This window comes from Pangasianodon hypophthalmus, chromosome 9, assembly GCF_027358585.1.
Source record: "Pangasianodon hypophthalmus isolate fPanHyp1 chromosome 9, fPanHyp1.pri, whole genome shotgun sequence".
NCBI lineage: Eukaryota > Metazoa > Chordata > Actinopteri > Siluriformes > Pangasiidae > Pangasianodon > Pangasianodon hypophthalmus.
In genome coordinates, this window is record NC_069718.1 from 17,191,009 (window position 1) to 17,207,212 (window position 16,204).

General features: G+C 38.2%; 1 protein-coding gene across 3 annotated transcripts in view; it reads right to left on the bottom strand.

Moving 5' to 3' along the window:
* otud7a (OTU deubiquitinase 7A) overlaps positions 1–9,139 on the bottom strand; it is an 83,240-nt gene extending 74,101 nt beyond the window's left edge. For all 3 annotated transcript variants that reach the window (XR_008302303.1, XR_008302302.1, XM_026919384.3), the window contains exons 1-2: positions 9,026–9,139; positions 3,039–3,193 (exon numbers count right to left, since the gene is read on the bottom strand). Coding sequence is in view for 1 of the 3 variants with exons in the window: in XM_026919384.3 (XP_026775185.1) it covers positions 3,039–3,123 (85 nt within the window). In the remaining 2 variants the exon portion in view is untranslated. The remainder of the gene's footprint in view (positions 1–3,038; positions 3,194–9,025) is intronic.
* Positions 9,140–16,204: the final 7,065 nt, after the last annotated feature.

The following is a 16,204-nucleotide window of genomic DNA, read 5'->3' on the forward strand; positions in this document are numbered from 1 at the left end:
CCTCTCGCATTATTGTTATGGTATGTTCAAGGCTACACTTAGATCAGTGCACAAGAAGACCCCATGAGGGAGAGACAGATGTAGCAAAAGGCAAGGCTTCAGGGAGAGTGTTTAAAAAAGGTAAGAAAAGGTTGTCACATGAAAAAAAAACAGCTGACTAAGGAAGTTCCCTCTACAGTACACGCAGCACATTCAGTCCTGTCTTATTCAGCATATTACATAATCCCAGCAAACACTTTCTCTATTAGAAATATGAGAAAAACATACAGCAGTTGCATGTGACTGGACTGAAAGGTTGAGTGTATGTCACCTATCTCTATTCCAACATTCTAGGTTTACAGCAATCGCATTACATCTCCAATATTGTAACCTATACTGTGATGGCAATAGAGTAAGTAGAAGATGAGATTGCTTTCCTACTTGCTTGCACAGTCCTATTAATGTCTACAGTTGATCAGGAAATCCAACCAAAAAAGTTAAGTGTTGTACAATCAGTGGCTGTCTGGGTGCAAAGCTTCAAACCGGCCTGATGTGGACTTGCTGTGGCAAGTAAAGACGATGGTAGCTGCTAGCCAGTTGCACTTCCAGATAGCTAGGCCTGGAAAATACAACCATAGACCTGATATTCTTACGCTGACTCAACACTGATAAGTCAAGCAAGGTGAATGAAGGACTCTCAGAGAACACTGACAGAACATCAAAGGACTACTGTCAGAACCAGTTGAGGAAGCGTTGAATAAGACATGGACTGACAAGCACAGTCAGTCTTAATTCCCTAGACCATACCCGTCTCTCATCTCCACTAATTTACCAGGAGAAAGTCTGAGCCTTGCCTCCCCTTTCACTTTTTCCATCAACAGTACTTCTATTTTCATGCTTGTCTTTTTTAGGAGGGGTGCAGATTTTGTGTCCATGCTTTCTGCACCAGTGCCAGCAACTCTCTACTTCTGAATGAGTTCCACTGAACAGGCACAACGGTCTCCCGGTGGAGCGGGCTCGTAAAGCCATCACACGCAGTGTTAAATCAGCTCGGTGTCCATGCATGGCTGGACCTCCCTGATCACAATTAGATGGCATTACTTCAGAGAACTCCTCCAAGCTTCAGTCTACCACACCGCAGGAGAAACTGGTTCACACGGACAGAGTCAAAAAACACAACAACCCAAGCAGTCCAGGGGTGAAATGTGTATAAACTATATGTTAATTTATAAAACATTATCATATGTTCTACAAATCCTTTATGTTTAAGGTTACACATGTAAGGAATGTTAAAGGAGCAGTTTGTAGTTTTTACATACCACAACTGGTTGTGAAACAAATAGCAATTGCAATGAAAACATGACAGGCCTTTCTGTTTCAGCCATTTCTGATAAAACCATGTCCCTTCGATGGCAGATGGCATCCTACGCATGGTACTTATGCTAAGCACCACTCAGAAGCAGGACCTAATGCACAGTATGTGAACAACATATTTCCAATGAGCCAAAGATACCCGGATCATGCTCTGTGCAGGCCCAATTTTCAAACCACCGATGTGATGTACTACCATAAACTAGTGGATTATTATTATTTTTATTATTATTATTATTATTATTAATCTAGTTCTTCCTTTCCAATCAGCCTTTCAAATTCATCTTTGGCAGCAGTTTGGGTTTATACTACATATTTATGAGCACAAAGATGCAAAAGAACACACAGACACTATGGGATGGCAGCTGAAATATTCACTCGGGAGACATTCAACACTGGTGGATGAGTCTGGAAGCCCTACACATGGAGGCCTGAAGTCAGTGAGAGCACTGGAGAAGTCTCTGGAGCTGAGCAAACAGAGCCATCCATCACTGCCCTGCACTGCATCACATGGCTCATTATTGTTAGCTTAGCCAAAGGAAACTATTTTCCACAGTCGTAGCCCACTGCTGACACAATTTATGGAACCGAACAAAGCCGAGTAGAGCATAAAACAGTGCACTTATTACTGCTACAATTACATCCAAAGCACACAAAAGGCCATACTGGGTGCTTTTCAGTATGCAGACAACAGTGAGGAAGTATTCTACAATGACAAATCTCAAATGTCAGTTAATGTTACATTACAATTTGCAGTTTTTCCAGTTTTTTGCCCTTTCACATGTAATTTTAAAGCACTAAAAATAATGCATGTTGAAAAGCAACTTGTCTAAAATCTTTTACTTTTAATGCTCAAGAAACTGCTTTAAATGGCCTAGCAACTTCTTCAAACATTTCCCCTCATAAAGAATGAGGCATGCAATGATCTATAAATGTGCATTAAAATGCAAATTGGAAATGCTCTCATATATTCTTTCCTATTCCTATCTCTCACCACCATTTTGGTTGCACTATGTTGTTACTAGTTGTATGCTTGTACTATTTTGTAGTGTTTTGTTCTATTACAAAAGGTCAGAGACAACACAGGGGAAATATGACTGTATTTGAGTTTCAGTCTGCATCATTAAATTCTCAGTAAGATACATATTTAACAGAAAGCAATCCTGTTATTATAACATTAGCTAAAATTGCAATCCCCAACATAAGCTACAATTCAGGACACTGAGCCTATTTTTGGGGCTATTTTTTAAACTTTTGTTCAGTATCTGGCTTAATCTTACTATTAATTCACGAATGATCATGACATAGAGAAGGACTATTTTAAGTATCAGAGTTGCAGGCAAATCATCTTGTTAGCCTATTTACACTTAAGTTTAAAAATAAGGATTATTTTTACACACTAGCCGTGTATACTTTTTTACATAATAATCAATTTACAATGAATTATAATCAATAATAATCAATTTATGATGGTTTCCTTGACTAATTTCTATCGTTGCCTTTTAGCCAAATCATCTGATCGTTACACCCCTACTATTTTGTGAGATAACAAACTAAATTAATTTGTAACACTCCAGAATCAGTACTGAGAAAATCTCTGCTTTATTGGAAAAATTTGCAATCAGCCAACCAAGAGTTAACCATTTTGAAATCACCTTTTCAGTACAATTTAAAATAAAAACTCCTACCCTCCAGCAGGTCACGTGCCAGACCAGGTTCTGCCCCTGTGGACCGAACAAAGTCTGACAGGACCGCGTCCATGTCCAGAGTCATGTGATCATGTGGCTGCGCTGTCCAGCCTGCAGCAGTGGCCTTCGTGGTAGCCAGAGCTTCACGCTCTCATCTACAGGAGACAGAGAGAGAGAGAGACAGAGAGAGAGAGAGAGAAAAGATATATCTTAGCTACTTCATGCTTTTGTCTTTGTGACAAATGTCATTCTACTTTTTTTCATGCACTGGAGACTGGTTAATTATAGTCCTGGATTCTCTGATGTGTCTGAAAAATGTTTGGGAAGTGATATCAGATGTGACAGTATTCCTCAGATGACCACAGCAAGGTAGGTGGGAGATACAGAATGTCGAGCACTCCTACCGCCATCCTTCCCCCCACACACCCCAAACACACACACACACACACACCCTCGCTAGTGTGAATGAGTCGGAATGCAAGGCAGAAGGCAGGATGATGTGATGTTCCAGTCTGTGCTCCCAGTTTAGCAGCGGACAGTACTTTCTGATTATCACTCCCTCCACTAACAATCCTCACTGTGTGTGCCATCCTGCAGCAGCCCACTCCGACTGGGACACTCAGTTTAAGTCCTTGTGTTTGCTCTTGCTGAAATGCCACGCTGTTCGGCTCTGGTGAGGTCAGAACGGCCCAAACCAAGCTTTCCTGGGCAGAGAGGCAACACCTACGGCTGTGCTACAATAACAGAGGCCTTTGTCTGTGTGTGCGTGTGTGTGTGTGTGTCAGCCAGCTGGCTACCCTGCCATCACTTATGGAGCGTGACATAAGAATGAGAGGAATGTGAGACACACTGCCCAGTGCCCACAGAGATGAAACAGCTCCACTGGCCACAAACACCACACACACACACACACACACACACACACACTCAGTTGCCACTATATCAGACAAATCTAGCATAATAGCATATAGGTAGAATCTACCATATGCACTATAGGTACAGTTACTAACTATAGCCCATCTGTTGCTTAGTTGCTCAATTTATCAGTCCCCCTCTTACCTGTCCATTAATGGACAACAACTACCACTTGCATTTTGGTGGACCGCTTTCAGCACACTGTTGAGAATAATACGGTGGTCTGTGTGACAATGGTATAAGAGCAGCATTGTTAGGCTTTTTAAATACTTCAATTTCACTACTAGGTTGAGAAACAGTTCACCAAAAAAAATATCCACCGAACATCAGCCCTGTGGTCAAACACTGACAGTGATAAAAGACAACAGCCACAAGTTGTACAGTGAAAAAACAGGAATAGTCTCTAACTGTACACCTACATGATGAACTAACATGGTGTAGTAAAGTGGCCAGTAAGTGTATACAGCATTTAAACCCTACAACAATGCTGCTGTGCCTGATACACTCATATGCTCTTTGTCACACACACACACACCCACACACACATTACCACATCCGTGTTGATGCTGTGCTGAGAATAGTCCACCAACCAAATAATATTTGGTCAGTGACGATCCTACTCTGGTCCCTTTCTATTGATGAATGTACACACAGTTTTTCCACTTAGGGTAATGCCACAGGCGGGCGTATAAACAGATATACCCCTATGAAAGCTCGGTTCCTTGTCCTTTTGCCCTCCAACTATACAAGTACCCTCTTTTTTGGCATGTCTAATAATTGTATTTTATAATGCCTTTGGAAAGCTCAAGGAGCAAAGCTGCTTGTCTGCAATATAGCCATAAGAGCAGAAAGACGAGAAGGCACAGAGGAAATCAGTTACCTGTGTCTGCAACATTAAAGAAATTATTGGTCATACTTGAACCCTTGCAAGGAAAAGTTCAGTGGTAACAATGTTTCCTTGTTTGACTGATAAAAAATAGCATACAACAGTACATATCTATAGAATGTAGTGTAGATAGACGTGTGGGTGGATGCTTGCTTGATATGTTATGGAAGCACACATCACAATGTTATTGGAGTGACCATCATGTTAACTAGACTAAGTCTATCCACATCACTGAAAATTTTATCTTTATATTTTTGCCATGTTCAACTAAAACAACAGCATGTACTATCAGGCTACACGTGCATCAATACTAGCCTACTAACAAGCATGCTTTTAGACGACTAATTGTCATTAATAGTTACATTGACGTTCTATAATCTTATCTCTTTTGTCATGCAGCAAAACCTACAAGTATATGTAATGTTTGGATCATAAAGTTCAGCTTTGCCTAAGTGTACTGTATATTACAGACATTTCTCTTTTTTCTATAATATTATATACTTTTCATAAACTTTTCAGTTAGCTGGTTACACAATTTTGACCCATGACCTTGGCATGACCTTGGCAGTGACACACACCGAAAATTTTAGGTCTCTGAGCTAAAAGCAGGATATATAAACGCACACTATTGCTTTACATTGGGAAATAAGAGCACAGGTATAATATATAAGCAAATATACTGGCAAACAGACTGCAGGAGTGTGTGTGCATGTGTGTATTCAGTATATTCAGTGTAACAAAATAATACAGAGCATTATGTGAAAGACTCATTTCAGGGGGTTTATACAGTAAGCCTTTCAGATTAGGTCTGTTGATCTGGGACCTTTACTAGGTTTATAAAGACCCCAAAAAAGTAAAACTGTCCCCTGCTCAGCACTACAAATCTCAGAATTATATGTTTTTATCGTAAGCATCATTGAAGATTAATGTATGTGTGATATCTATGTGAACTGATGCTGAAGTGAGGATGATACAATCAGTGGAGCATGAACAGATCTGTACACTGCCCTAAGGCAGTGTACCCGCTTGGGTAATCTTTCCTTTTTACAGTCCCCTATGGTCCAAATATTACCTGGTTAGATGTGTGGTACAGACTCCAAAGTACTTGGTAATTATTTTGGGTAACAAGATGGTATGTACCAAGACAACCTAAATAAATACATTGTAAAAATACATTGTAAATACAAAGATATCCTAAACACCGCGTAATGCTAGACATTAAGCAGGAAAGTGTGTCGTGGATCACCATTTTTTGTGTAAAAAGATGGTAAGCATCAGGACACTTTGACAATTACTCATGTATTAAGAAGAAAAGGACAGTAAAATACTTCATAACTGGACAGTTGTTTGGAGAAACAAGGTAGGAAACTGAAATACACATTTACACTAGATTGTAATGTAGTACCATGCTTAAAAAAAGTAGACTGGAAACAACTCCAGGAACCACACAAGTTATCCAGCCTAAAAACTATTACTTAGAATATTCTTTTTTAATGCCTTGCATAGCTTATGCTTTATTTAGAATGCTTATGCAATTCAAAGAGCCTAATCTGCCAAGATCTCAAATAACGAATAATAATGTGCATGTGCAACCAGAGAAATCGGGCATGCAGTTTGTGGGTGTATCATAGGTGATTTACAAAGACAACGTGTGTAAATGATGTCATGTACAAAGCATGGGGAGGAAATGATATCGAGGAAATGACTGAAATGAATAAAAAGTTTGCCTACACTATTTGTTTGCAATAACAGCATGTTTGAGACTAAATCAGCTTGCACGGTCTTTGCAGTTGCTATCAAATTTTTATAAACCTAAACTTTTAAGACCACAGTAGTACTACTGAAGTCAGATTTATTTTCACTGTAATTGCTGATTTATATATAGAGCCTATATAGAGTCTAAAGCCATAGAGTCTTCTGTGTGTTACCACAAAATGCAACAGATTCTGGGCTGTAAATGAAATCACTTATTCTTACTATGGTTTGAAGTTTTAACATGTTATTTAAATAATTATTCAAGCTATAATGAAAATGTGATGATACACATGTATTTCACATGTAACTTCATGTATTATTATTATTATAGTATTAGTATTATTAGTATTATTTGTATTATAGTATTTTTATATATTACTGTTTTTCATCTTAATACCTAGTACCAGTCAGGCCTTTCATGGACATTTAATCAAAATACTCTAATAATATCCAGCTCGAAGGCTGCTGTTAACTGAACCATTACTAATACTTGATAGGTATGATCACTGAATGCCTTGCACTGCATTTCAAAAAAAAAAAACAGACTTTGAACAGACTGTAAGATTATGAATAGCAATATGGCAACATCAGGATAGGAGTAATAAAAGTGTGTATATATGAGTTCAGGGGTGGAGGGTGCATTTTATTCCCTAGAGCATAGTACCCACCAAACTGCACAATCCTGAACACGGGACATTAAATGTATTTATCGAAGACATGCTGCTTTGTGTTCCAGCCTATGGATAGGATTAGGACATGGAACATAATTAGAGAAATAATGCTAGATCAGAAGAAAAAGCATCTACGTAGTTAAAATATTATGTCTTATAAACACAACTGTTTTATCAAATTTATTATGCATTCAGGCATTGCAAAAGTCCTACTCAGCATAGAAATTCTCCGATTTTTCCTTTTAAAGGCAAATACTAGGTGTCTGCCATCCATGTTCCTTCCTGATCCATTCTTCCATGCACAAACAGAGCTAATAAAATAACACTTCTGTTTATAGATCAAAATCAGAGGACTCAAGTTTCAAGCTTCACTCTCCACAAAAAGCAACCACCTACAAGGCAATGTTGGACATGGAAAATGAAGATGTGGCTATCTTGCGCAAAATGATAATATTTCTTCTCCTTATCCTATACATTATTAATCAGACAGTGCTGCACTTTAGCAGGAGATTAACTCACCCAGTTACCACAATTGTAACACCATTTGCATTGCGTGTGTGTGCAATGGCATGTAAGCAAAGGAGTTCAGAAAAGCACTCAGGCTATTAAGTAAAAGGCCATGGCAAGCCCATGCTTAAACTGCTGGTATAAACTCTGGGGTTAATGTTGACATAAAACATTTCTGAGGTTGAACAGGACTTAGCCCTCACCCCCGTTGTCTGTGCTTCCCATCAAATGATGTCAAATGAGTCATTCAGTGGCATTATGGTGAAATTCTGGGACAATAGGTTGGGCAAAAGCCTCCAAGCCACAAATAAGTTATTAACAACCTAATATTCCTAACAGGAAAACTTACTTATAAATTATTATAGTATTAAAAATAATGATGAGGAAAATCTTCCGGATTCAGTCTTGCATTGAAGCCTAGCATATGCCCATGTCACTAACTAAGTGCTTGGAAAGTATGTGTGATGTTTTTTAATATAATGAAACCAAATTGTTTTTATTCTAGTTATGAAGCACAGCTGAGATCAGGAAACCATAAGGTTCTAAATAGCTTATAAAAGTATAACACAATGTATACAGTTGAGAGCAAATTAAGTTTTTGTCTCTGTCTAACAAGTAAACACTACAAGCATTGTGTTGTTACAAATTACATTTGTCTTCTTCATTTAGTCCTAAAGGTACAGTGACTTACATAAGTATTGTCCTTTTCACCATTTCCACATTTTGTTGTGTTATAACCTTGATAATGTAATTATTATTACTGATAAATAATAATAAAGTAGAAGTAGAAGGAAAAGGTTCTCTGTTCTGATGAGACAGAAATTGAGCTAAGCAAGGACCTATACTGCTCATCACCATGAGACCACCATCCCCGCAGGAGGAAGCATGGTGGAGACAGCATCATGTTGTGGGGATGCTTTTCATTAGCAGGGACTGGGAAAGTGGTTTAGTAAAAGTGGTCAGGCTGCTGTAATTGCAGCCGTAGTTAGTACTACCACACATTTCCCCAGGGGTGTGAATACTTACACATGCAACAAATGACTGCTTTTTTGTGTCATTAACCTTTATGTTGCAAAAAAAATATTCTGCAACTTCATATGTTCTCATTTGTACATCGAAAAAACTGTACGTAAACTTTCACATTCAACTGCATATGTATATAGTACTCACACACTGTTCATGTCGTACTTCTGTTTACGCTATACTATTATTCAAAATATTATGTGTCTGGTGATAAAGGGTTGCAGTCTTACTTTCAGTTCGTTTGTGGTTTTTTTAGTGGGACGTCTTCAGCAGCCACCTCACCACCATGGTTATATCCAGAGGCTGTTCCTCACACACATACACTCACTCACACACACTCTCCCACACCCCACCCACCCACACACACCCACACACACACACACACACACACACACACACACACACTCTTCTTCTTTAGTCCATGTCTTCTACAAGAGGGTAGCCTTCAGGTCACAGCCAGACCTACACAGAGGGAGAAAAACAGTCAGAGTATAAGTAAACATACAGGGAAAAAGAAAAAGGAAAGTCGTATTGTTGCCATATCAATCATAGTAATGCAGTCCATAATTCCAGAATGTCTACATCCATTATGCAAGCGCGACCTAATATCCCACTGACCTGCTGCAAACAGAATGAGGGCGCCGAGCTGAAATGTACCCATATAAAGACAGTAGCTACATAAACCCCAGACCATCTGCAGACAGATTCCTCTTCCAGTAAGCCGTATACTGGCACTCCAAAAAAAGAAAGAAAAAAAAAGGCTCTTGCGATATTGTTTACTGTAGAATTAATGCTAAAGCTAAATATTACCTTTTCAGGGTCACTAATCTCTCTAAACAGAGTGAGTGTTTTTGATACTGCACACTGATGTAAGCCTGTATTTAGCTCTGAGAGATGACAGACATGAGCATGCAGGTAGAGTGATGAAATGGGGTCAGGTCAGTGGCTAATATTGATATTATGGTTTCCTATGCTAACTTTAAGCTTATATTTCATTTAAAGCTCCCTGAAACACAGAATAGTAAGTGCTAGACTTTATGTCTCATATAAGAGAAGCCTTGGCTTTTCTTAGTAAACAGAATTCTTGTCTGAAAGAGGAATAGGAACATTTATTTTAAATTTACACACAAGTACAAACAGTGCAATATGCGAATGGAACCGCAACAGATTTTTGCTGTTTTGGCTCAGTACACCAGGCCACTGCATTTAAAATGAAACAAAAGTTTAGACTGATTCAGTATCTTCTTAGTCTTTGCCAGCTGAGTGTTGCTGCATCATTGTTCATATGCAAGAGTGCTAGCAATCAGTCTCAAGTTAATTCTAGAATATTACACGGCATTTCACTCTGGTGTCTTTTAACCTATTAAACTCCAAGGACTCATAACTATATATCTTTTCTACCTTTTCGATTAGTCACTACCATTTTACAGTAGTGACTGAAAAAGACATAGTAATCACTGAATAATAGTTTTATGAGGAATAACAGAATGGATGAAGAGGATGGAATTTTAAGAAGTTCAAGACCAATGTCAGAAAAGCAGACCATCATAAATTTCTAAAAAATAAAAAAAACAGACACATCCAAAATATTAGTTGTGTCTAAGGCTATGCTGTGATAGGCAGCTCTAATCCGATTTTTTTTTTCAATCCAACATGTCCAGCAAAAACAGCAAAAGAACAAGTCAGAAATCAGAAGTCAGAAATCTACAATAAGACCAATATGGCAGCATGAAGGCAGGTCAGAAGAGGATCTTACCAGGAACATGGCATACAACACCTTCTGCAGTCTTTGTCACTGTTGTCTGTGCCAAATAGCCTTTATAAAAACCATAATCTCTGGAGTAGTGCTCAAGTTGGTATCTGGATACCTAGCCAAAATTTGCCTACCCTTTAAACTCGACTACAGGCAGAACAAACAAAGCAGATTTGTTATTTGAAATACAAACTATATAAAATTAGATCATAGAAATAAAGAAGATTTGCCCTGCGGTGGGAAAAAAGCCCAAATCAGCATCAACACTGGTTAAGAAGCTATTGTTAGTTGGTGAGCTTAGAAATAAAAAATAACAAATAGATCATGAGAGATAACCTTAATGAATGAATAGGTTCACTCATGGAGAAAAACTGACAGGAGGAAAAGGTTAAAAAATGGAAGGACAGGTATGCGTACAGCTCAAGTACTGATAAATATTGAAACTTTTGATGGCAATGAGCAACAAATTTCCACAATTCTGACTACAACGTCTACACACAGAGGTACAGTAATATTTTCTATCTGCCTCAGAGTCAGTGTCATAACCATGCAAAGTGCTGACGAAAACAGCCCTCCAGGGCACATATAATACGAAGCTAAATACACAGAGAGTCCCCACACATTCCATGTGTTTTAGTCTACTACGGGCAGTTCCACTGTAGGCCCCATAACCCCGACAAGTTGTTTAAGAAAAGCTCTAGCTACTTTAGGCAGCCCTGTTCAGGATGGCTGAGCACAGCTGGTGCCCGGATCCGAGTGTTTAAACACAAGACAAACCATCTTGTATCTACTCTAACATTTTGCAACCAGGTATCCCTTTAGCTGTAAAATAAATTGCACGAACCCATCAGTACATATTTATTTTGTTAACATAATCCACCAAACAATATGCTCTTTATAATGCAAACGGTAATGTTCCATCAAATAGCTGGAGTGTTGTGGTTTCTACTGCTGTAACAAAAATCATGGACACCCTGGTTATTCTTCACAGACCCCACTTCAAGCACCACTATATTAGACTAAACTTCCAGAAACTTTCAGAATATTTAACTCCACTCTTGTTTCATACTATACACCTGATGATACACACAAAGCCTTGGGGATGAATTACAGATGGTGCAAACGCATTAGCTACTAAGTTAACTGCTATCCAGTTCCAAACTTAGAAAAAGAATGCAGATGCTGGAAGCTGCACATCAGGACGGGTTTGAAATTTATAGAATAATTATTTTTACCATACTTGTAAAATTGTAACTGTGCACACATTTTATGGCTTAAAATTCTGTCAAGGTTAAGCTTGCTCGCTCGCTCGTGTAAGCTACCACTAAAGATTTCAGCCTTTTGGGCTGAATTTGATGGACTCCAATTTCAGTCTGCACAATCAAGAGAAAAGAAACTGTTTGTCATATTGTGCAAGAATCTTTTTTCTTTTTTTATGAAATCAGAGCTAGCTAAGCATTCTCAAACTCACTGGTATAAGTTGCCTTTTTTATGTATTTTTTTAAAACACACTTTTTCCCAATTTGGTAATTGCCAATTCCTTGCTCTCCCTTATTGCACAAAATCTACCAGCAGTTTAAGGGCCATGCTTCCTCATGCTTCCTCTGAGACATACAGAAGGGGAGCTCAACGTGCTTGGAGGAGAGCACTATCTGCCCTCTTCTGCATACATGAGCTCACAGACACCCACGATTGGTGCCACTCTAAGTGACAGGGAGATATTAATGCCACCTACCCACCCAGAGAACTGTGCCAATGCCATGGATGGCTGTGCTATTGTTTGGATTCAAACTTGCAATCTCTCAGCGATAGGGTGGACCATATTTTTTGTTTGTTTTTTTCATGCAATGTTAATGGTCATTGGTATTATGAGGCTCAGGATTTTAGCCAGCATTTTAATTCATCCCAAAGGTGTTCAGTGGGGTTGAGGTCAGGGCTCGGAACAGGCCACTTGAGTTCTTCCACACCAACCTTGGAACACCATGTCTTCATGGACCTCACTATGTGCACAAGGCATTGTCGTGCTGGAATAAGTTTAGGCCCCTTAGTTCCAGTGAAGGAAATTTGTAATTCTACAGCATACCCAACAACTTCCCCAACAGTTTGGGGAAGAAACACATATGGATGTGATGGTCAGGTGTCCACAAACGTTTGGCCATATAGTGTACCTCATTATGGATTTATTAAGAAGCAAGGCAAAGTCAAACCACATGGGTAATGTGGCAATTCTGAATGAGAGAGTATGTACCACTATTAGATACAAAAATAACAATAAACTGCTTTTAATAATCTTAACGGAAGCACCAGTAGTAAGTTTTGCTGTCCTCGCAGGCACTAACAGTAGGACAAAGAGGCAAGGAAAGACAGGCATTTTCATTTTCTCTGTGCATTCAATGCAGTTTCCTCAGTACAAAACATTCTCTAATGATATTGTCTTTGCTAGCAGTATTAGATTAATGGATGATTCATCAAGGACGTTAGCAAAAGACATCACACAACAATAATACTGACGTAAATGGTAAAGAAAACTCTGTTCTAACAGAAACTAATATTGACTAAGATGAATTTAATGCATTACCTTATGGAATAATGTGCTTTAAGGTACTGTCTTGTGACAAAAATAGTTCAGAGAGGTTCTTCTACAAGAGGGCAGAAAGTGAGTACATAAATACAATTCTGCGATATTGACTCGTTGCTCAGTGTAATTCAATTTAAGAACAGTTGATTCTGCAGCATTTGAACTCGTGCAACCATTGCATAAAACAGAGTGCCATTATTCCTTCTTACTCACTGCAACCAGTGACAACAGATGTTGTACCACAGAAGTCCCTATGCGTGTATCTTAAGTACAGCAGGTCTACAGAAGAAAAAGGGGAGGCTACGCTGACAGTTCATTTTAAAATGACCCTAATACCCACTTGGGGTGAGAAGGAACAAATTTGTCCTAAACAAATGTTTAATATTATGTACTGAATATTACATTTCCAATTACTAAACAAACATGGCTATATATATATATGAAATGAACAAAAGGGGAGAGTGAGTCATGGCTTCATGAGCTGTCTCATTCGAAACTTGCCAATGACGAATTAGGCATAGAGCACGTTTATCATGATGAGTTTTCGCCAACGTATGGCGTATGAGTTGTTATTTCATTAATTGTTAATGCTAATATGATATGAGTTTTATAGTAAATAGCTGTTATTTTTACTCAGGATTTAGCCCATTGCAGTAAAAAGATCCCAGTAAATCAGTACTTCAAAATACAGACAAGCTGCCATTCACAAAAATCCACTAGGAAAAGATAGCTACAACAATCTGCTATAATAATGTAAGAAATAAATGAGTATACATATTGTTCCGTATAAAATTGGTCAAAGAATCATGAGTGAAAGTCGTGATCCCATTCCTATTTCATCAAGAATTGTGCAGTTCTAGTAAAGACCAGTGGCACATTGTAATTGCATTATAATGATGTTATAAATTAATCAAATGATAATGATATTAAATGATGTTAAACGTGTATATAATCAGTTGCTCTGTATGTGTGTTATGTTAACCATCCAGGAATAAGCATTTGGAAGTGGAAAATATTTCAAACCTGGGTTCAAACCCAAAATCTACCTCCCCCCTCCCCTTCCCCAGCTACACCTCTGGTATATACAGACTTCACATAATATACATAAATGCCTCTGCACATACATTTATTGCAATACAGAACTTGCTTTTGCAAGTAGATTCATTATGTCATGGATGTGTGCAGAGAACTTTAGCAAACATTAGTTGTTATGTATGTTGTTGATGTTGTTTAGAAAGGTATAGTGTTGCTTTATAACTGTAGAATTAAAAACTACTACTGTTAACACAATTACCAGTAACATGTTCAAATCAATCCACCACATAATTTATGATCCTCAGGTTAATTAGTTATTTTAACTTGTACTTCTAATTCTAATTCTGATAAGTTATTTTCTAATAAGTTATTTTCTTCAAACTCAAACCCTCCTTTTTAATCAAAATATTCAAGAAGATGAGGAAAGCTGAAGCAGGTCTTTAAGGTCAAGGAAGACATACGTACACTTACAAAATTACACAGACACACCTTTACATAGCTACGCAGCTACAAAACACAAAAAGGTTACCTGAAGGATCTGGACTGCAGCTTTCCAGGGTTTTTACAAGTCCTCTCACAGAGATAGAGGGATGTGAGCAATTTCAGCCAACATTAGGTTGTACAAACAGTGACGGAGATAAAGATCCAAACACCTCAAGCATTTCACTGTGATAGAGCTCACTGCCCACCATTACTTTCCACAGGATATGAAACAGCTTCACCAACATAAAAGTAAAAGAAATTTAAAGTCAACTGCGTTGTCTAAGATAGTGATTCACCATATATATGCATATTTTCTCACTGATGACCAACATTTCCACAGCTAAAATTAAATCAGCGACATCCATTATTCCGTTCTGTAAAGGTTGTGTAAAGGTTTTTTTTTTTTTTTTTGATAAAGTCAGTCATCTGGCAGGGATGGAAAAATATGGTATCACACCTAAGCAAAACTGAAACCGTGAGAGCTCTGAGAAACAATTTGCTTCCAATAAACAATCAGAATCAGAATAGATTTGCAATTTGCAACATGTATACACAGGCCATTGAATAATTCTTCTTAGAAAAAAAAAACAAACCTAGAATTCAACGGCTGATATGTTACAGCAAGATGTCATTAGCCCTTTACTGTAGATTTAACACTTTGGGCTAAAACAAACCCGCACACACAAACACACACACAGTAATAATAATAATGAGTAAGATTCTCACCCTTTATCAGCAACCTGTTTAAAGAGACTATAATAAGCACAGGTTAAGTAGTTCTGCTGACACTACTGAAGGTGGCATGCATACCTGTAATGGGAAACTGTGTGCGTGTGTGTGTGTGTGTGTGTGTGTGTGTGTGTGTGCGCGTGCACATGTGTGTGTTGTCTCATCATATCTAAAAAGCCCAGAGAACTGTAGCATGCCAGATCAAAGTGCTAAAAGTGTGGTACATTAAGAATCATGCACTGTTCTGTCAGTGGTAAGCAGTCCAGCTCCAGCTCAGGTATGTCTTGGTTAAAGGAATATTCCAGTGTTTTCCACCCTGCTTCCTGTCCGGTGCATCTGTATTATAGATGTGATTTCCACAGATTGCTAGTAACTAGGGGTGTAACAATACACTCCGGTCACAATTTGATTAGATTCACAATACTGGTTTCACAATTTGATTCAATTCAATTCTTAGAATATTTTGAACAAAATTTGAATGGAGAAAAATTCTGCCTGAAAAGACTCCTTTTCTATTTCTGAATCATAAACAATGCAACACGATGTGCATTTTTGTCTGTATAAAACTAAATAAATCAAAACTTTCTACAAACAGTGGTTTAATATTGTTAACAAAATGTACTACAGGTTCAGCATATCTTAAATATAAAGAAATAAATGTATAAATTCTCCCCAAAATTTGCCCGAATAAATAAAGGCTCTGACCTAGTGAAACAATAGATTGAAAAGTAATGAGCTCCTCAGCAGCACCTGAGGCAGCCTTTTTTACCCAAAAATAGAGCTCCAAAGTTGGCTAAAATGCCCATGTTCTGCAGCCTCTTTCTTGGGCAC